The following is a 20,995-nucleotide window of genomic DNA, read 5'->3' on the forward strand; positions in this document are numbered from 1 at the left end:
CCCTTCTCCACAGATTGGTCAGTTTGGCCGGGCGGCCAGCTCTAGGACGAGTCTTGGTGGTTCCAAACTTCTTCCATTGAAGAACGATGGAGGCCACTGTGTTCTTGGGGACTTTCAATGTTGCGGAAATGTTTTGGTTCCCTTCCCCAGATCTGTGCCTCGACACAATCCTGTCTCGGAGCTCTATGGACAATTTCTTCAACCTCATGGCTTGGTTTTTGCTCTGACGTGCACTGTCAACTGTGGGACCTTTATATAGACAGGTGTGTGCCTTTCTAAATCATGTCCAAATCAGTTGAATTTCCCACCGGTGGACTCCAATCAAGTTGTAGAAACATCTCAAGGATGATCAATGGAAACAGGACACACCTGAGCTCAATTTCTAGTCTCATAGCAAAGGGTCTGAATACTTATGTAAAAAAGGTATTTGTTGAAATTTATTTTGATTGAGGATTTTTTGTTATTTAATACATTTTAGAACAAGGCTGTAATGTAACAAAAAGTGAAGGGGTCTGAATACTTTCCTGAATACTCTGTTTTCTGTGAAATCAGCCTCAAGCTGTGAGAAACTTTACTGCTTTAATTACATGAAGACGGCAGACCTTGGAAAGAAGGAAACTGGATATGAAATGTAGTTTACAGACATTACTAACAGAACAAAACACAGGACTTTGTAGTTTGTGGACAAGACATTACTAACAGAACAAAACACAGGACTTTGTAGTTTGTGGACAAGACATTACTAACAGAACAAAACACAGGACTTTGTAGTTTGTGGACAAGACATTACTAACAGAACAAAACACAGGACACATAGTTGATGGTTAAAGACAAGATTCAAAACGATCCATCTAAAGTCTTTCTGTTGTGTCTTTGTTTTGTAGGTGAGTGTGGCGGCTAAGATGGCTCAGCGCATGTCGTTCGGCTTCTATAAGTACAACAACATGGAGTTTGTCAGGATGAAGGGGCCGCAGGGCAAAGGTCACGCTGAGATGGCGGTGAGCCGGGTCCCGACCGGAGACACGTCCCCCTGCGGCACAGAGGAGGACCTGGACTCACCCCTACACGAGAGGGTGAGTAGAGTAGACAAATAGGCACGCGCACACACACATAAGAAGGTTAGACACACACACACACACACACACACATGAGAGGGTTAGTATAATACACACATACACACACACACATACGAGAGGTATGTATAATACAAACATGCACGCATGAGAGGGTCATGACACACAAAAAACGTGCATGGACACATGTATATAAAACATGAAGGACATCTGCTCTTTCCAGGACAGACTGACCAGGTGAATCCAGGTGAAAGCTATGATCCCTTATTCATGTCCACTTTAATCAGTTGTAGATGAAGGGGAGGAGACAGTTTAAGAAGGATTTTTAAGCCTTGAGACAATTGAGACATGGATTGTGTCTGTGTGTCATTCAGATGGTGAATGGGGAAGACCAAAATATTTAAGTGCCTTTGAACGGGGTGTGGTAGTAGGTGCCAGGCGCACCGGTTTGTGTCAAGAATTGCAACGCTGCTGGGTTTTAAACGCTCAACAGTTTCCTGTGTGTATCAAGAATGGTCCACCACCCAAAGGACATCCAACCAACTTGACACAAATGTGGGAAGCATTGGAGTCAACATGGGCCAGCATCCCTGTGGAGCGCTTTCGACACCTTGTAGAGTCCATGACCCGACGAGGCTGTTCTGAGGACAAAGGGGGGTGCAACTCAATGTTAGGAAGGTGTTCTTAATCTTTATTACACTCAAACACAAGAAGGTTATTATACACAGCATGGACACTCAGGGCCGGGGCGCTAGCCGTTATTACTGAGTTACTACAGTGTATTAAACAACATGGCAGTATGTTATATTATTACTGAGTTACTACAGTGTATTAAACAGGGCAGTATGTTATATTATTACTGAGTTACTACAGTGTATTAAACAAGGCAGTATGTTATATTATTACTGAGTTACTACAGTGTATTAAACAGGGCAGTATGTTATATTATTACTGAGTTACTACAGTGTATTAAACAGGGCAGTATGTTATATTATTACTGAGTTATTACAGTGTATTAAACATGGCAGTATGTTAAACATGGCAGTATGTTATATTATTACAGTGTATTAAACAAGGCAGTATGTTATATTATTACTGAGTTACTACAGTGTATTAAACAAGGCAGTATGTTATATTATTACTGAGTTACTACAGTGTATTAAACAGGGCAGTATGTTATATTATTACTGAGTTACTACAGTGTATTAAACAAGGCAGTATGTTATATTATTACTGAGTTACTACAGTGTATTAAACAACATGGCAGTATGTTATATTATTACTGAGTTAGTACAGTGTATTAAACAGGGCAGTATGTTATATTATTACTGAGTTAGTACAGTGTAGTAAACAGGGCAGTATGTTATATTATTACTACAGTGTATTAAACAACATGGCAGTATGTTATATTATTACTGAGTTACTACAGTGTATTAAACAGGGCAGTATGTTATATTATTACTGAGTTAGTACAGTGTAGTAAACAACATGGCAGTATGTTATATTGTTACTACAGTGTTTTAAACATGGCAGTATTATATTGTTACTACAGTGTATTAAACATGGCAGTATGTTATATTGTTACTACAGTGTAGTAAACATGGCAGTATGTTATATTATTACTGAGTTACTACAGTGTATTAAACAACATGGCAGTATGTTATATTGTTACTACAGTGTATTAAACATGGCAGTATTATATTGTTACTACAGTGTAGTAAACATGGCAGTATGTTATATTATTACTGAGTTACTACAGTGTATTAAACAACATGGCAGTATGTTATATTGTTACTACAGTGTATTAAACAACATGGCAGTATGTTATATTATTACTGAGTTACTACAGTGTATTAAACATGGCAGTATGTTATATTGTTACTGAGTTACTACAGTGTATTAAACATGGCAGTATGTTAAACATGGCAGTATGTTATATTATTACTGAGTTACTACAGTGTAGTAAACATGGCAGTATGTTATATTGTTACTACAGTGTAGTAAACATGGCAGTATGTTATATTATTACTACAGTGTATTAAACAGGGCAGTATGTTATATTATTACTGAGTTACTAGTGTATTAAACAAGGCAGTATGTTATATTATTACTGAGTTACTACAGTGTATTAAACAAGGCAGTATGTTATATTTTTACTGAGTTACTACAGTGTATTAAACAGGGCAGTATGTTATATTATTACTACAGTGTATTAAACAACATGGCAGTATGTTATATTATTACTGAGTTACTACAGTGTATTAAACAGGGCAGTATGTTATATTATTACTGAGTTACTACAGTGTATTAAACATGGCAGTATGTTATATTATTACTGAGTTAGTACAGTGTATTAAACAGGGCAGTATGTTATATTATTACTGAGTTACTACAGTGTATTAAACAACATGGCAGTATGTTATATTGTTACTACAGTGTATTAAACATGGCAGTATGTTATATTATTACTGAGTTACTACAGTGTATTAAACATGGCAGTATGTTATATTGTTACTACAGTGTATTAAACATGGCAGTATGTTATATTGTTACTACAGTGTAGTAAACATGGCAGTATGTTATATTATTACTGAGTTACTACAGTGTATTAAACAGGGCAGTATGTTACATTTACATTTACATTTAAGTCATTTAGCAGACGCTCTTATCCAGAGCGACTTACAAATTGGTGCATTCACCTTATGACATCCAGTGGAACAGCCACTTTACAATAGTGCATCTAAATCTTTTAAGGGGGGGGGGGGGGGGTCAGAAGGATTACTTTATCCTATCCTAGGTATTCCTTGAAGAGGTGGGGTTTCAGGTGTCTCCGGAAGGTGGTGATTGACTCCGCTGTCCTGGCGTCGTGAGGGAGTTTGTTCCACCATTGGGGTGCCAGAGCAGCGAACAGTTTTGACTGGGCTGAGCGGGAACTGTACTTCCTCAGTGGTAGGGAGGCGAGCAGGCCAGAGGTGGATGAACGCAGTGCCCTTGTTTGGGTGTAGGGCCTGATCAGAGCCTGAAGGTACTGAGGTGCCGTTCCCCTCACAGCTCCGTAGGCAAGCACCATGGTCTTGTAGCGGATGCGAGCTTCAACTGGAAGCCAGTGGAGAGAGCGGAGGAGCGGGGTGACGTGAGAGAACTTGGGAAGGTTGAACACCAGACGGGCTGCGGCGTTCTGGATGAGTTGTAGGGGTTTAATGGCACAGGCAGGGAGCCCAGCCAACAGCGAGTTGCAGTAATCCAGACGGGAGATGACAAGTGCCTGGATTAGGACCTGCGCCGCTTCCTGTGTGAGGCAGGGTCGTACTCTGCGGATGTTGTAGAGCATGAACCTACAGGAACGGGCCACCGCCTTGATGTTAGTTGAGAACGACAGGGTGTTGTCCAGGATCACGCCAAGGTTCTTAGCGCTCTGGGAGGAGGACACAATGGAGTTGTCAACCGTGATGGCGAGATCATGGAACGGGCAGTCCTTCCCCGGGAGGAAGAGCAGCTCCGTCTTGCCGAGGTTCAGCTTGAGGTGGTGGTCCGTCATCCACACTGATATGTCTGCCAGACATGCAGAGATGCGATTCGCCACCTGGTCATCAGAAGGGGGAAAGGAGAAGATTAATTGTGTGTCGTCTGCATAGCAATGATAGGAGAGACCATGTGAGGTTATGACAGAGCCAAGTGACTTGGTGTATAGCGAGAATAGGAGAGGGCCTAGAACAGAGCCCTGGGGGACACCAGTGGTGAGAGCACGTGGTGAGGAGACAGATTCTCGCCACGCCACCTGGTAGGAGCGACCTGTCAGGTAGGACGCAATCCAAGCGTGGGCCGCGCCAGAGATGCCCAACTCGGAGAGGGTGGAGAGGAGGATCTGATGGTTCACAGTATCGAAGGCAGCCGATAGGTCTAGGAGGATGAGAGCAGAGGAGAGAGAGTTAGCTTTAGCAGTGCGGAGCGCCTCCGTGATACAGAGAAGAGCAGTCTCAGTTGAATGACTAGTCTTGAAACCTGACTGATTTGGATCAAGAAGGTCATTCTGAGAGAGATAGCGGGAGAGCTGGCCAAGGACGGCACGTTCGAGAGTTTTGGAGAGAAAAGAAAGAAGGGATACTGGTCTGTAGTTGTTGACATCGGAGGGATCGAGTGTAGGTTTTTTCAGCAGGGGTGCAACTCTCGCTCTCTTGAAGACGGAAGGGACGTAGCCAGCGGTCAAGGATGAGTTGATGAGCGAGGTGAGGTAAGGGAGAAGGTCTCCGGAAATGGTCTGGAGAAGAGAGGAGGGGATAGGGTCAAGCGGGCAGGTTGTTGGGCGGCCGGCCGTCACAAGACGCGAGATTTCATCTGGAGAGAGAGGGGAGAAAGAGGTCAGAGCACAGGGTAGGGCAGTGTGAGCAGAACCAGCGGTGTCGTTTGACTTAGCAAACGAGGATCGGATGTCGTCGACCTTCTTTTCAAAATGGTTGACGAAGTCATCTGCAGAGAGGGAGGAGGGGGGAGGAGGGGGAGGAGGATTCAGGAGGGAGGAGAAGGTGGCAAAGAGCTTCCTAGGGTTAGAGGCAGATGCTTGGAATTTAGAGTGGTAGAAAGTGGCTTTAGCAGCAGAGACAGAAGAGGAAAATGTAGAGAGGAGGGAGTGAAAGGATGCCAGGTCCGCAGGGAGGCGAGTTTTCCTCCATTTCCGCTCGGCTGCCCGGAGCCCTGTTCTGTGAGCTCGCAATGAGTCGTCGAGCCACGGAGCAGGAGGGGAGGACCGAGCCGGCCTGGAGGATAGGGGACATAGAGAGTCAAAGGATGCAGAAAGGGAGGAGAGGAGGGTTGAGGAGGCAGAATCAGGAGATAGGTTGGAGAAGGTTTGAGCAGAGGGAAGAGATGATAGGATGGAAGAGGAGAGAGTAGCGGGGGAGAGAGAGCGAAGGTTGGGACGGCGCGATACCATCCGAGTAGGGGCAGTGTGGGAAGTGATGGATGAGAGCGAGAGGGAAAAGGATACAAGGTAGTGGTCGGAGACTTGGAGGGGAGTTGCAATGAGGTTAGTGGAAGAACAGCATCTAGTAAAGATGAGGTCAAGCGTATTGCCTGCCTTGTGAGTAGGGGGGGAAGGTGAGAGGGTGAGGTCAAAAGAGGAGAGGAGTGGAAAGAAGGAGGCAGAGAGGAATGAGTCAAAGGTAGACGTGGGGAGGTTAAAGTCACCCAGAACTGTGAGAGGTGAGCCGTCCTCAGGAAAGGAGCTTATCAGGGCATCAAGCTCATTGATGAACTCTCCAAGGGAACCTGGAGGGCGATAAATGATAAGGATGTTAAGCTTGAAAGGGCTGGTAACTGTGACAGCATGGAATTCAAAGGAGGCGATAGACAGATGGGTAAGGGGAGAAAGGGAGAAAGACCACTTGGGAGAGATGAGGATCCCGGTGCCGCCACCCCGCTGACCAGAAGCTCTCGGGGTGTGCGAGAACACGTGGGCAGACGAGGAGAGAGCAGTAGGAGTAGCAGTGTTATCTGTGGTGATCCATGTTTCCGTCAGTGCCAAGAAATCGAGGGACTGGAGGGAAGCATAGGCTGAGATGAACTCTGCCTTGTTGGCCGCAGATCGGCAGTTCCAGAGGCTGCCGGAGACCTGGGACTCCACGTGGGTGGTGCGCGCTGGGACCACCAGGTTAGGGTGGCCGCGGCCACGCGGTGTGAAGCGTTTGTATGGTCTGTGCAGAGAGGAGAGAACAGGGATAGACAGACACATAGTTGACAGGCTACAGAAGAGGCTACGCTAATGCAAAGGAGATTGGAATGACAATTGAACTACACGTCTCGAATGTTCAGAAAGTTAAGCTTGCGTTGCAGAAATCTTCTTGACCAAAATTATTAAAATGATACAGTACTGCGGAAGTGGGCTAGCTAGCAGTGGCTGCGTTGTTGACTTTGTTTGAGAGTGTCGCTGGCTAGGTAACCTCGGTAGCTAGCTATGTAACCTCGGTAACTGGCTCGTTAATTAGTATAAACTACACAATTGTCTTAGATACAAGGACAGCAAAGACAACTATGTAGCTAGCTAACACTACACTAATCAATCGTTCCGTTGATCCGTTGAATGTAATAGTTTCTACAGTGTTGCTATTCGGTGGCTAGCTGGCTAGCGAGCAGTGTTGACTACGTTACGTTACGTTAAAAGGACGAAAAATAGCTGGCTAGCTAACCGAATTAGTCTAAACTACGCAGTTATCTTAGAAACAAAGACAGCAAAGACAACTATGTAGCTAGCTAACACTACACTAATCGAGTCGTTCCGTTGAATGTAATAGTTACTACAGTGTTGCTGTTCGGTGGCTAGCTGGCTAGGTAGCAGTGTTGACTACGTTACGTTAAAAGTTACGTTAAAAGAACGAAGAATAGCTGGCTAGCTACGCAATTATCTTTGATACAAAGACGGCTAAGTAGCTAGCTAAGATTAAACAAATCAAACCGTTGTACTGTAATGAAATGAAATGAGAATGTGAAAATGTGATACTACCTGAGGAGCGAAGCGGAATGCGACCGGTTTCCACCGGTTTCCACTCTAGTTATGTTATAATGTTATATTGTTACTACGGTGTATTAAACAACATGGCAGTATGTTATATTGTTACTACAGTGTATTAAACAACATGGCAGTATGTTATATTATTACTGAGTTACTACAGTGTATTAAACAGGGCAGTATGTTATATTGTTACTACGGTGTATTAAACAACATGGCAGTATGTTATATTGTTACTGAGTTACTACAGTGTATTAAACAACATGGAAGTATGTTATATTGTGTTCTCTCTGTAGTATGTTGGTTCTGATTGGCTGTCTGTGTTCTGTTTGGTCAGGTGACGTCGTTCAGCACCCCTCCCACCCCGGAGAGGAACCGCCCCTCGTTCTTCTCCCCTTCTCTCCGTCGGAAGGTCCCCAGGAACCGTATCACTGAGATGAAGAAGAGTCACTCAGCCAACGATAGTGAAGAGTTCTTCAGGGAAGAAGATGACGAGGGTAACAATATTTTGTACCCGAACACCACGTGTTGTGTAGGATGTGGTGAAGAGTGTGTAACCTGGATGTGTTGAAGAGAGAGAGTGTGTAGAACCTGGATGTGTTGGAGAGAGAGTGTGTAGAACCTGGATGTGTTGAGAGAGAGTGTAGAACCTGGATGTGTTGAGAGAGAGAATAACCTGGATGTGTTGAAGAGAGAGAGAGAGAGTATAACCTGGATGTGTTGAGGAGAGAGAGTGTAACCTATAACCTGGATCATGTGACCCCATGCAGACCTGTGTAACCAGTCCAACCTGCGGTCCCGCTCCCTGTCGGGTACAGGTCGGTCCCTGGTGGGATCTTGGCTCAAACTGAACCGTACGGAGGAGTACTTCCTGCTTTACTCCCACCTGACCTACGTCACCCTGCCGCTGCATCGCATCACCTCAGGTCAAGACCCACACACCATCAGTCCTAAATGGTTCACTATTCCCTCAGGTCAAGACCCTCACACCATCAGTCCTAAATGGTTCACTATTCCCTATCACCTCAGGTCAAGACCCACACACCATCAGTCCTAAATGGTTCACTATTCCCTATCACCTCAGGTCAAGACCCACACACCATCAGTCCTAAATGGTTCACTATTCCCTCAGGTCAAGACCCTCACACCATCAGTCCTAAATGGTTCACTATTCCCTATCACCTCAGGTCAAGACCCACACACCATCAGTCCTAAATGGTTCTCTATTCCCTATCACCTCAGGTCTAGACCCACACACCATCAGTCCTAAATGGTTCACTATTCCCTATCACCTCAGGTCAAGACCCACATACCATCAGTCCTAAATGGTTCACTATTCCCTATCACCTCAGGTCAAGACCCACACACCATCAGTCCTAAATGGTTCACTATTCCCTATCACCTCAGGTCAAGACCCACACACGATCAGTCCTAAATGGTTCACTATTCCCTATCACCTCAGGTCAAGACCCAAACACCATCAGTCCTAAATGGTTCTCTATTCCCTATCACCTCAGGTCAAGACCCACACACCATCAGTCCTAAATGGTTCACTATTCCCTATCACCTCAGGTCAAGACCCACACACGATCAGTCCTAAATGGTTCACTATTCCCTATCACCTCAGGTCAAGACCCACACACCATCAGTCCTAAATGGTTCACTATTCCCTATCACCTCAGGTCAAGACCCTCACACCATCAGTCCTAAATGGTTCACTATTCCCTATCACCTCAGGTCAAGACCCACACACCATCACAGGGTTGCAGATGTATACTGGACAAATATTTTACTGAGTTACAGTTCATAGAAGGAAATCAGGTCAATTGAAATACATGAATTATACCCTAATCTATGGATTTCACATGACTGGGCCGGGGTGCAGCCATAGGTGGACCAGGTCCAGCCAATCAGAATGAGTTTTTCCCCACAAAAGGGCTTTATTACAGACAGAAATACTCCTCAGCACCCCCCTCCTCTACCTCAGACGGTCCCGCTGGTGAAGAACCCGGATGTGGAGGTCACATGTGGTCTGGGGTTGAGAATCCGGTTGGACGTACTGCCAAATTTTAGTGGGCTTTTATTGTCCCCAGCACAAGGTGCACCTGTGTAATGGTCATGCTGTTTAATCATCTTCTTGATATGCCACACCTGTCAGGTGGATGGATTATCTTGGCAAAGGAGAAATGCTCACAAACATGGATGTAAACAAAGTTGTGCACAAAATGTGAGAGAAATAATATTTTTGTGGAACATTTCTGGGATCTTTAATTTCAGCAGATGAACCATGGAGACCAACACGTCACATGTTGTGTTTCTATTTTAGTATAATATTTATAACTGTAACAATGGTAAATGTCCATTGGGGGGGTCGAGTGTGTCGGAGGTGAGATGGAGAGGGTTGAGTGTGTCAGAGAGGAAGGAGGTGATGTGGTCTTTGACTAGTCTCTCTAAGCACTTCGTGATGAAGGAAGTGAGTGCTACTGGTCAGTAGTCATGTGGGGGGGTGGGGGAAGGGTAAATGTCCATTGGAGGGGTGGAGCGTGTCTCATGAGGAAGTGAGTGCTACTGGTCAGTAGTCATTCAGTTACTTTTCCTTTCTCTGGCAGCGGGACGATAGTGGCCATCTTGAAGCAGGTGGGGACAGCATCCTGAGCTCGAGGGAGATTAAACATGTCAGAGAACACAACAGCCAGCTGGTCTGCACATGCTCTGAGGGCACGGCTAGGGTCCTCTAATCTAGATTCTTTACACTTTCTAGAGAATAGGGAGCCATTATGGACTTTCCCCGTCGTGTAAATTACAGTATTGACAGCTCGTTTGTTTTGATGTAAACTGCTGACTGATCCTGTTGTCTGTCATCAGATATCCTGGAGGTGAGACAGAAGCCCATCCTGATGACATAGCAGATCAGTCCTCCTAACTGCCCCAGAGCCTCCCTACCAAGTGCCTTCCTGCATCAGGCCCTGACTGACACCACTACAACCCAGTGGTGACATGGAAAACTACCACCATCTGGTGGTGACATGGAGGAATTACAGCAACATTACCACCATCTGGTGGTGACGTGGAGGAATTACAGCAACATTACCACCATCTGGTGGTGACGTGGAGGAATTACAGCAACACTACCACCATCTGGCGGTGACATGGAGGAATTACAGCAACACTACCACCATCTGGCGGTGACATGGAGGAATTACAGCAACACTACCACCATCTGGCGGTGACATGGAGGAATTACAGCAACACTACCACCATCTGGCGGTGACATGGAGGAATTACAGCAACATTACCATCTGGTGGCGAGACAGAGAACTACAACCAAAGCTGGAGTCAATGGCAAGAGATGACTATAAAAAAAACTTCGGAACAATGAAAACCAGCCAATCAAAAAGTGCCTCTTCCCTCTGTCATGTTCCTGCTCGATGAGGATTCGCCGGTGGGTGCGAGGTGGTCGCCAGGGAAACAGGCATAGCAACACATGATCGTGAAGTGCCATTGGCTGAACTCTTGACCTGGAACTAAAATGATTTAGAATGTCTCTGGACGAATCCAAAATGGAACTCTATTCCCAGTTTAGTGCCCTAACTTTGACCTTTGACCCTATGTGGACTCTGACCTAAAGTAGTGCCCTTACTTTGACCTTCGCCCTATGTGGACTCTGAACTAAAGTAGTGCTCTATGTAGGGAATAGGGTGCCACAGTCCTACTGACCCTGGTCTAAAGTAGTGCACTATAAAGGGAATAGGGTACCATTTAGGACGACGTCTCTGTTTTCTTGTAAATATCCTGCTGCTTAACTAGTCACTGATAAGCCTTTAGGAAATGTTACGCTTCTTCTGACGGAACATAAAGCTCCCGGTCTGTTTTGTTGCTGCGTGTTTGTGTTTCTATCTGCGAGGCTCACTGTGTAGCGGGGAAGGTTAAAGGGATAGTGTGTCTACAATGTTGTCTAAGTCCCAGGACTTTGTTATCTTCAGTCACTCAGCACACCACTGGCACATAAAGGATGTTACTCTGAGACCAAAATGTCACTGGAGTAGGTTTCCATCAGGCACACGGTCTGAGGATCCTTTAACTCTACAGTTTAACGTGACTAACTGTCAACAGGGAACTGAAATTATCATCCATATAAAATATACGACTTGGAAATTCACACCCACATGTATGAAAGACTGGAGAAAGAGGAGGATTTCCCTCAGCACTGGAACAAGATGGGTGAATATAGAAACACAGGACCTGCCGATACTCAGTTTTAGTAGCCGGAGATACTAAACCCTGTTTCTACCTGGTCTCGTCCCCAGGTTGCCGTTGCATAGAGCCTGGTAACTGTGGAACTGTCTGGAACTAAGGGGGTGTGGATTTATTGAGTTGACATGCTAATCAATTCAAATTCTGGAGCGAATCACACGACTATGAGGCGTGGCTTTAAATCGAGGAAGGGGAGGGAGCGAGCCTGGGATAGTTGTATTTATGGAAGCCCATTCCTGCCACCCAAAATACAATTAAATGTCAATACTGCCTCAACATTTTGAGCTTCTAACTAAAACCATTTAGACAGAACATAGATACACTACATGAACAAAAGTATGTGGACACCTGCTCGTCAAACATCTCATTCCAAAATCATGGGCATTAGTATAGAGTTGGTCCCCCCTTTTGCTGCTATAACAGCCTCCACTCTTCTGGGAAGGCTTTCCACTAGATGTTGGAACATTGCTGCTGTAACAGCCTCCACTCTTCTGGGAAGGCTTTCCACTAGATGATGGAACATTGCTGCTATAACAGCCTCCACTCTTCTGGGAAGGCTTTCCACTAGATGTTGGAACATTGCTGCTATAACAGCCTCCACTCTTCTGGGAAGGCTTTCCACTAGATGTTGGAACATTGCTGCTATAACAGCCTCCACTCTTCTGGGAAGGCTTTCCACTAGATGTTGGAACATTGCTGCTATAACAGCCTCCACTCTTCTGGGAAGGCTTTCCACTAGATGTTGGAACATTGCTGCTATAACAGCCTCCACTCTTCAGGGAAGGCTTTCCACTAGATGTTGGAACATTGCTGCTATAACAGCCTCCACTCTTCTGGGAAGGCTTTCCACTAGATGTTGGAACATTGCTGCTATAACAGCCTCCACTCTTCAGGGAAGGCTTTCCACTAGATGTTGGAACATTGCTGCTGTAACAGCCTCCACTCTTCTGGGAAGGCTTTCCACTAGATGTTGGAACATTGCTGCTATAACAGCCTCCACTCTTCTGGGAAGGCTTTCCACTAGATGTTGGAACATTGCTGCTATAACAGCCTCCACTCTTCAGGGAAGGCTTTCCACTAGATGTTGGAACATTGCTGCTATAACAGCCTCCACTCTTCTGGGAAGGCTTTCCACTAGATGTTGGAACATTGTTGCTATAACAGCCTCCACTCTTCAGGGAAGGCTTTCCACTAGATGTTGGAACATTGCTGCTATAACAGCCTCCACTCTTCTGGGAAGGCTTTCCACTAGATGTTGGAACATTGCTGCTATAACAGCCTCCACTCTTCTGGGAAGGCTTTCCACTAGATGTTGGAACATTGCTGCGGGGGGACTTGCTTCCATTCAGCCACAGGAGCATTACTGATGTTGGGCAATTACGGCCTGGCTCGCAGTCAGTGTTCCAATTCATCCCAAAGGTGTTCGATGGGGTTGAGGACAGGGCTCTGTGCAGGCCAGTCAAGTTCTTCCACACCGATCTCGACAAACCACTTTTGTATGGACCTCTCTTTGTGCACGGCGGAATTGTCATGTTGAAACAGGAAAGGGCGTTGCCCGAACTGCTTCCAGAGAGGCAGTTTGGAACTCGGTAGTGAGTGTTGCAACCGAAGACAGGTGATTTGTATGCGGTACTGGCTTCAGCACTCGGCGGTCCCGTTCTGTGGTCTACCACTTCACGGCTGAGCCGTTGTTGCTCCTAGACGTTTCCACTTCACAATAACAGCACTTACAGTTGACCGGGGGCAGCTCTAGTAGGACAGGAATTTGACAAACTGACATCCTATGAAAGTCACTGAGCTCCTCAGTAGGGGCCATTCTATTGCCAATGTTTGTCAATGGAGATTGCATGGCTGTGTGCTTGATTGTATACATCTGTCAGCGACGGGTGTGGCTGAAATAGCAGAATCCACTGATTTGAAGGGGTGTTCACATACTTTTGTGTATATATATACTCTGTGTTTCTTCATTTGTAGCATTATGTGGTGATGAATATCTATCCACATTGCAGAGTCCATTGCTGAACTGGCATTTGCCCCAACACTTTATATTGTTTAATAAAATAATTGACACAAAAGCATTGAAAAGAGGGACAAAGTATTGTTGTTAAGACTGATTCGCCTCATGACTTGTCAACTTGTGCTTCATTCTGATCAACTGTAGCCTACTGATAACAACCACAGCTGGCCTAGAGTAGCCTACTGATAACAACCACAGCTGGTCTAGAGTAGCCTACTGATAACAACCACAGCTGGTCTAGAGTAGCCTACTGATAACAACCACAGCTGGTCTAGAGTAGCCTACTGATAACAACCACAGCTGGTCTAGAGTAGCCTACTGATAACAACCACAGCTGGCCTGGAGTAGTCTACTGATAACAACCACAGCTGGCCTGGAGTAGTCTACTGATAACAACCACAGCTGGTCTAGAGTAGCCTACTGATAACAACCACAGCTGGTCTAGAGTAGCCTACTGATAACAACCACAGCTGGCCTGGAGTAGTCTACTGATAACAACCACAGCTGGTCTAGAGTAGTCTACTGATAACAACCACAGCTGGCCTAGAGTAGCCTACTGATAACAACCACAGCTGGTCTAGAGTAGCCTACTGATAACAACCACAGCTGGCCTAGAGTAGCCTACTGATAACAACCACAGCTGGTCTAGAGTAGTCTACTGATAACAACCACAGCTGGTCTAGAGTAGCCTACTGATAACAACCACAGCTGGCCTAGAGTAGTCTACTGATAACTACCACAGCTGGTCTAGAGTAGCCTACTGATAACAACCACAGCTGGTCTAGAGTAGCCTACTGATAACAACCACAGCTGGCCTGGAGTAGCCTACTGATAACAACCACAGCTGGTCTAGAGTAGCCTACTGATAACAACCACAGCTGGCCTAGAGTAGCCTACTGATAACAACCACAGCTGGCCTAGAGTAGCCTACTGATAACAACCACAGCTGGTCTAGAGTAGCCTACTGATAACAACCACAGCTGGCCTAGAGTAGCCTACTGATAACAACCACAGCTGGCCTAGAGTAGTCTACTGATAACAACCACAGCTGGCCTAGAGTAGTCTACTGATAACAACCACAGCTGGTCTAGAGTAGTCTACTGATAACAACCACAGCTGGCCTAGAGTAGCCTACTGATAACAACCACAGCTGGTCTAGAGTAGCCTACTGATAACAACCACAGCTGGCCTAGAGTAGTCTACTGATAACAACCACAGCTGGTCTAGAGTAGCCTACTGATAACAACCACAGCTGGCCTGGAGTAGTCTACTGATAACAACCACAGCTGGTCTAGAGTAGCCTACTGATAACAACCACAGCTGGTCTAGAGTAGTCTACTGATAACCACCACAGCTGGCCTAGAGTAGCCTACTGATAACAACCACAGCTGGTCTAGAGTAGCCTACTGATAACAACCACAGCTGGTCTAGAGTAGCCTACTGATAACAACCACAGCTGGTCTAGAGTAGCCTACTGATAACAACCACAGCTGGCCTAGAGTAGCCTACTGATAACAACCACAGCTGGCCTGGAGTAGTCTACTGATAACAACCACAGCTGGCCTGGAGTAGCCTACTGATAACAACCACAGCTGGCCTGGAGTAGTCTACTGATAACAACCACAGCTGGTCTAGAGTAGTCTACTGATAACAACCACAGCTGGCCTGGAGTAGCCTACTGATAACAACCACAGCTGGCCTAGAGTAGCCTACTGATAACAACCACAGCTGGTCTAGAGTAGCCTACTGATAACAACCACAGCTGGTCTAGAGTAGCCTACTGATAACAACCACAGCTGGCCTGGAGTAGTCTACTGATAACAACCACAGCTGGTCTAGAGTAGCCTACTGATAACAACCACAGCTGGTCTAGAGTAGCCTACTGATAACAACCACAGCTGGCCTAGAGTAGCCTACTGATAACAACCACAGCTGGTCTAGAGTAGCCTACTGATAACAACCACAGCTGGCCTAGAGTAGCCTACTGATAACAACCACAGCTGGTCTAGAGTAGCCTACTGATAACAACCACAGCTGGCCTAGAGTAGCCTACTGATAACAACCACAGCTGGCCTAGAGTAGCCTACTGATAACAACCACAGCTGGTCTAGAGTAGCCTACTGATAACAACCACAGCTGGCCTAGAGTAGCCTACTGATAACAACCACAGCTGGCCTAGAGTAGTCTACTGATAACAACCACAGCTGGCCTAGAGTAGTCTACTGATAACAACCACAGCTGGTCTAGAGTAGCCTACTGATAACAACCACAGCTGGCCTGGAGTAGCCTACTGATAACAACCACAGCTGGTCTAGAGTAGCCTACTGATAACAACCACAGCTGGCCTAGAGTAGCCTACTGATAACAACCACAGCTGGTCTAGAGTAGCCTACTGATAACAACCACAGCTGGTCTAGAGTAGTCTACTGATAACAACCACAGCTGGCCTAGAGTAGCCTACTGATAACAACCACAGCTGGTCTAGAGTAGTCTACTGATAACAACCACAGCTGGTCTAGAGTAGCCTACTGATAACAACCACAGCTGGCCTAGAGTAGTCTACTGATAACAACCACAGCTGGTCTAGAGTAGTCTACTGATAACAACCACAGCTGGTCTAGAGTAGCCTACTGATAACAACCACAGCTGGTCTAGAGTAGCCTACTGATAACAACCACAGCTGACCTAGAGTAGTCTACTGATAACAACCACAGCTGGCCTAGAGTAGCCTACTGATAACAACCACAGCTGGCCTAGAGTAGTCTACTGATAACAACCACAGCTGGTCTAGAGTAGCCTACTGATAACAACCACAGCTGGTCTAGAGTAGTCTACTGATAACAACCACAGCTGGTCTAGAGTAGTCTACTGATAACAACCACAGCTGGTCTAGAGTAGCCTACTGATAACAACCACAGCTGGCCTAGAGTAGTCTACTGATAACAACCACAGCTGGTCTAGAGTAGCCTACTGATAACAACCACAGCTGGCCTGGAGTAGCCTACTGATAACAACCACAGCTGGCCTAGAGTAGCCTACTGATAACAACCACAGCTGGTCTAGAGTAGTCTACTGATAACAACCACAGCTGGCCTGGAGTAGCCTACTGATAACAACCACAGCTGGTCTAGAGTAGCCTACTGATAACCACCACAGCTGGTCTAGAGTAGCCTACTGATAACAACCACAGCTGGTCTAGAGTAGTCTACTGATAACAACCACAGCTGGTCTAGAGTAGCCTACTGATAACAACCACAGCTGGTCTAGAGTAGTCTACTGATAACAACCACAGCTGGTCTAGAGTAGCCTACTGATAACAACCACAGCTGGCCTAGAGTAGCCTACTGATAACCACAGCTGGTCTAGAGTAGCCTACTGATAACAACCACAGCTGGTCTAGAGTAGTCTACTGATAACAACCACAGCTGGTCTAGAGTAGCCTACTGATAACAACCACAGCTGGTCTAGAGTAGCCTACTGATAACCACAGCTGGCCTAGAGTAGCCTACTGATAACAACCACAGCTGGTCTAGAGTAGCCTACTGATAACAACCACAGCTGGCCTAGAGTAGCCTACTGATAACAACCACAGCTGGCCTAGAGTAGCCTACTGATAACAACCACAGCTGGCCTAGAGTAGCCTACTGATAACCACAGCTGGCCTAGAGTAGCCTACTGATAACCACAGCTGGCCTAGAGTAGTCTACTGATAACAACCACAGCTGGCCTAGAGTAGTCTACTGATAACAACCACAGCTGGTCTAGAGTAGTCTACTGATAACAACCACAGCTGGTCTAGAGTAGCCTACTGATAACAACCACAGCTGGTCTAGAGTAGCCTACTGATAACAACCACAGCTGGCCTGGAGTAGCCTACTGATAACAACCACAGCTGGTCTAGAGTAGTCTACTGATAACAACCACAGCTGGCCTGGAGTAGCCTACTGATAACAACCACAGCTGGTCTAGAGTAGCCTACTGATAACAACCACAGCTGGCCTGGAGTAGCCTACTGATAACAACCACAGCTGGTCTAGAGTAGCCTACTGATAACAACCACAGCTGGCCTAGAGTAGTCTACTGATAACAACCACAGCTGGTCTAGAGTAGCCTACTGATAACAACCACAGCTGGTCTAGAGTAGTCTACTGATAACAACCACAGCTGGCCTGGAGTAGCCTACTGATAACAACCACAGCTGGTCTAGAGTAGCCTACTGATAACAACCACAGCTGGTCTAGAGTAGCCTACTGATAACAACCACAGCTGGCCTGGAGTAGTCTACTGATAACAACCACAGCTGGTCTAGAGTAGCCTACTGATAACAACCACAGCTGGTCTAGAGTAGCCTACTGATAACAACCACAGCTGGTCTAGAGTAGCCTACTGATAACCACCACAGCTGGCCTAGAGTAGCCTACTGATAACAACCACAGCTGGCCTAGAGTAGCCTACTGATAACAACCACAGCTGGTCTAGAGTAGCCTACTGATAACCACCACAGCTGGTCTAGAGTAGCCTACTGATAACAACCACAGCTGGTCTAGAGTAGCCTACTGATAACAACCACAGCTGGTCTAGAGTAGCCTACTGATAACAACCACAGCTGGCCTAGAGTAGTCTACTGATAACAACCACAGCTGGCCTGGAGTAGTCTACTGATAACAACCACAGCTGGCCCAGAGTAGCCTACTGATAACAACCACAGCTGGCCTAGAGTAGCCTACTGATAACAACCACAGCTGGTCTAGAGTAGTCTACTGATAACAACCACAGCTGGCCTAGAGTAGCCTACTGATAACAACCACAGCTGGCCCAGAGTAGCCTACTGATAACAACCACAGCTGGCCTAGAGTAGCCTACTGATAACAACCACAGCTGGTCTAGAGTAGTCTACTGATAACAACCACAGCTGGCCTAGAGTAGCCTACTGATAACCACAGCTGGCCTAGAGTAGCCTACTGATAACAACCACAGCTGGCCTAGAGTAGCCTACTGATAACAACCACAGCTGGCCTGGAGTAGCCTTGTTTTAAGACGGTCATACCAGGGATCATTCAGCGATCTGAAGTCCAGGATGTAAGGGGAGGTTCTAAGGGTTGGGCTAGATGGTGATGGACTGAGAGATCAGCCAATTAAAAACTGGTGGCTGTCTGCACCGTTTCCTGCCATTGGACTCCCATTCTGAGACGTTGTGAAAGCAGACGGTTCAACAGAGAGATACGGCTGATAGAGGAGATTACACCTGGTGCACAGAGGGATGGGACCAGGAAATGGATCTGGACACATTTGAATATCGACAACCGTTCCCAACGCTTCTTATCCCCAGTTTGGTTTTTGTAACAAAACAGACAGTAAATGTGCACGTTAAGACCCATACTTGTGTCTCACTTCCCTTCTGTATGTTCCTGTTCCTGTACTGATGAATACACACAGCGGCAGAAAATACCGTGGGAGTCTTTTCCTCACCTCAGGCCCATTTATAGTCATTAACCACCAGAGGCACACTGTGTTCTTATTCTGGACAAATGGCACCCTATTCCCTTCGTAGTGCACTACTTCAGACCCTTCTAAGTATGACATGCATTTAAAGCAAGTCTGGTACATATTTCAGTGTTCAACCAACCCCCGGACGATACCGACCCGACCCCCAGACCGTACCGACCGACCGATCCCCCAGACGGTACCGACCCGACCCCCAGCGACAAGAAAAACAAGTGCTACCCGGTGAATGGTTGATGAATTTATTCCCCCATTTTAAATCAATGACTACAAACGTATCAGACAGGCGACGGCTGCAGTGCCCCAGCGAACAGACAAAAGGACACTTGGAAACAACCAAACCTAGAGATGAATGAAAGAGCATCCTTTCACACCGACTGATGCCTTGTGGGAAAACAAGACTGTGTGATCTAACAGGCCCTCTCTCTCTGCATCCAAAATGGTGCCATACTTTTGACCAGCTCTAGAAAGATTTATCTCAGAGGTTGTGAAGGGAGACATGTTCCCATAGAAAGACAATTACTGAAGCAGACGTTCCCTTTCAAGTCAATGAGACAGTTACAGGTGAACCGGCGGCCATTTTGAGTGAGTGTATTTATATGCATATTCCATGAGGGGGAGAAGGGAGTTGGAGTCCATTTACTCAGACAGGTACACAGTTATGGGTGAACTGGCGGCCATTTTGAGTGAGTAATTCCACGAGGGAGAGAAGGGAGATGGAGTCCATTTACTCAAGACAGGTAACATAATGAATCTCACTCCAGCACAACATATTTCCATTTATCTTTTACAATAAATACAGTCTTACAAAGCAAAAAAGGTGTGAACACACATTCAGTAGAAACACACACAGACAGGACACTGGGTTTAGGCAGTGAAAGGTGAGAACTAACTAGATGCCGTTGGAGGACGAGGGTTTATCTAGTCCTCAGATTATCTGGTGAAACTGACCCAGTCCTACATTAACATAAAGGTCCTGCAGCTAAAATGGCTCCCTATTCCCTACATAGTGCACTACTTTTGACCAGAGCCCTATGGGGGACCCTATCCCCTACATAGTGCACTACTTTTGACCAGAGCCCTATGGGGGACCCTATCCCCTACATAGTGCACTACTTTTGACCAGAGCCCTATTGGGGGACCCTATTCCCTACATAGTGCACTAGATAGGGAATAGGGAGCCATTTGAATTGAACCCTCATTAACACACCCCTTCTTCAAAACACAGTTCTCTCTTCATGTTATCCTCAGAGAGCTGGACAGAGCCGGTAGATAAAACACTCCCTCTTCATTCTAGTCTACCACACTTTTAAAATGTCTCCTCTTGCCCCACAACCAGAAGAACCACAGTCTCGCTAACCGTTTAAAAACCCATCAACCTGCTTCCCTCTCATCTTTTAATTAAAACTATAGCAGCGGTATCTAGACGGAATGTTACTGAATCCCACAATAAGCTGAATATGGGTTCGTTCAACAAGTCTTATGCCTGTTAGAAGCAAGACGGTGGAGCCCATTGAACTTTCACAGTAATAAATCACAATTAACCAGATTTTAATAACTAAAAAAAATGTGTGTTGCTACACGACGCATGCAAATCAAACATTTAATTTCAACGGTCACATGTACGTCTCTGTGTTACAGTGTGTC

The 20,995-nt window shown here is 46.0% G+C and overlaps 1 protein-coding gene across 1 annotated transcript in view; it reads left to right on the forward strand.

Annotated features, from left to right (window-relative positions):
• LOC129843519 (uncharacterized protein KIAA0930 homolog) overlaps positions 1 to 10,495 on the forward strand; it is a 57,631-nt gene extending 47,136 nt beyond the window's left edge. Inside the window, exons 7-10 of the mRNA XM_055912278.1 lie at positions 885 to 1,073; positions 7,913 to 8,072; positions 8,346 to 8,501; positions 10,441 to 10,495. Coding sequence (XP_055768253.1) covers positions 885 to 1,073; positions 7,913 to 8,072; positions 8,346 to 8,501; positions 10,441 to 10,481 — 546 coding nt within the window. The 3' untranslated portion in view covers positions 10,482 to 10,495. The remainder of the gene's footprint in view (positions 1 to 884; positions 1,074 to 7,912; positions 8,073 to 8,345; positions 8,502 to 10,440) is intronic.
• The last annotated feature ends 10,500 nt before the right edge of the window (positions 10,496 to 20,995 follow it).

The sequence above is a fragment of the Salvelinus fontinalis genome, unplaced genomic scaffold (genome assembly GCF_029448725.1).
Source record: "Salvelinus fontinalis isolate EN_2023a unplaced genomic scaffold, ASM2944872v1 scaffold_0154, whole genome shotgun sequence".
NCBI lineage: Eukaryota > Metazoa > Chordata > Actinopteri > Salmoniformes > Salmonidae > Salvelinus > Salvelinus fontinalis.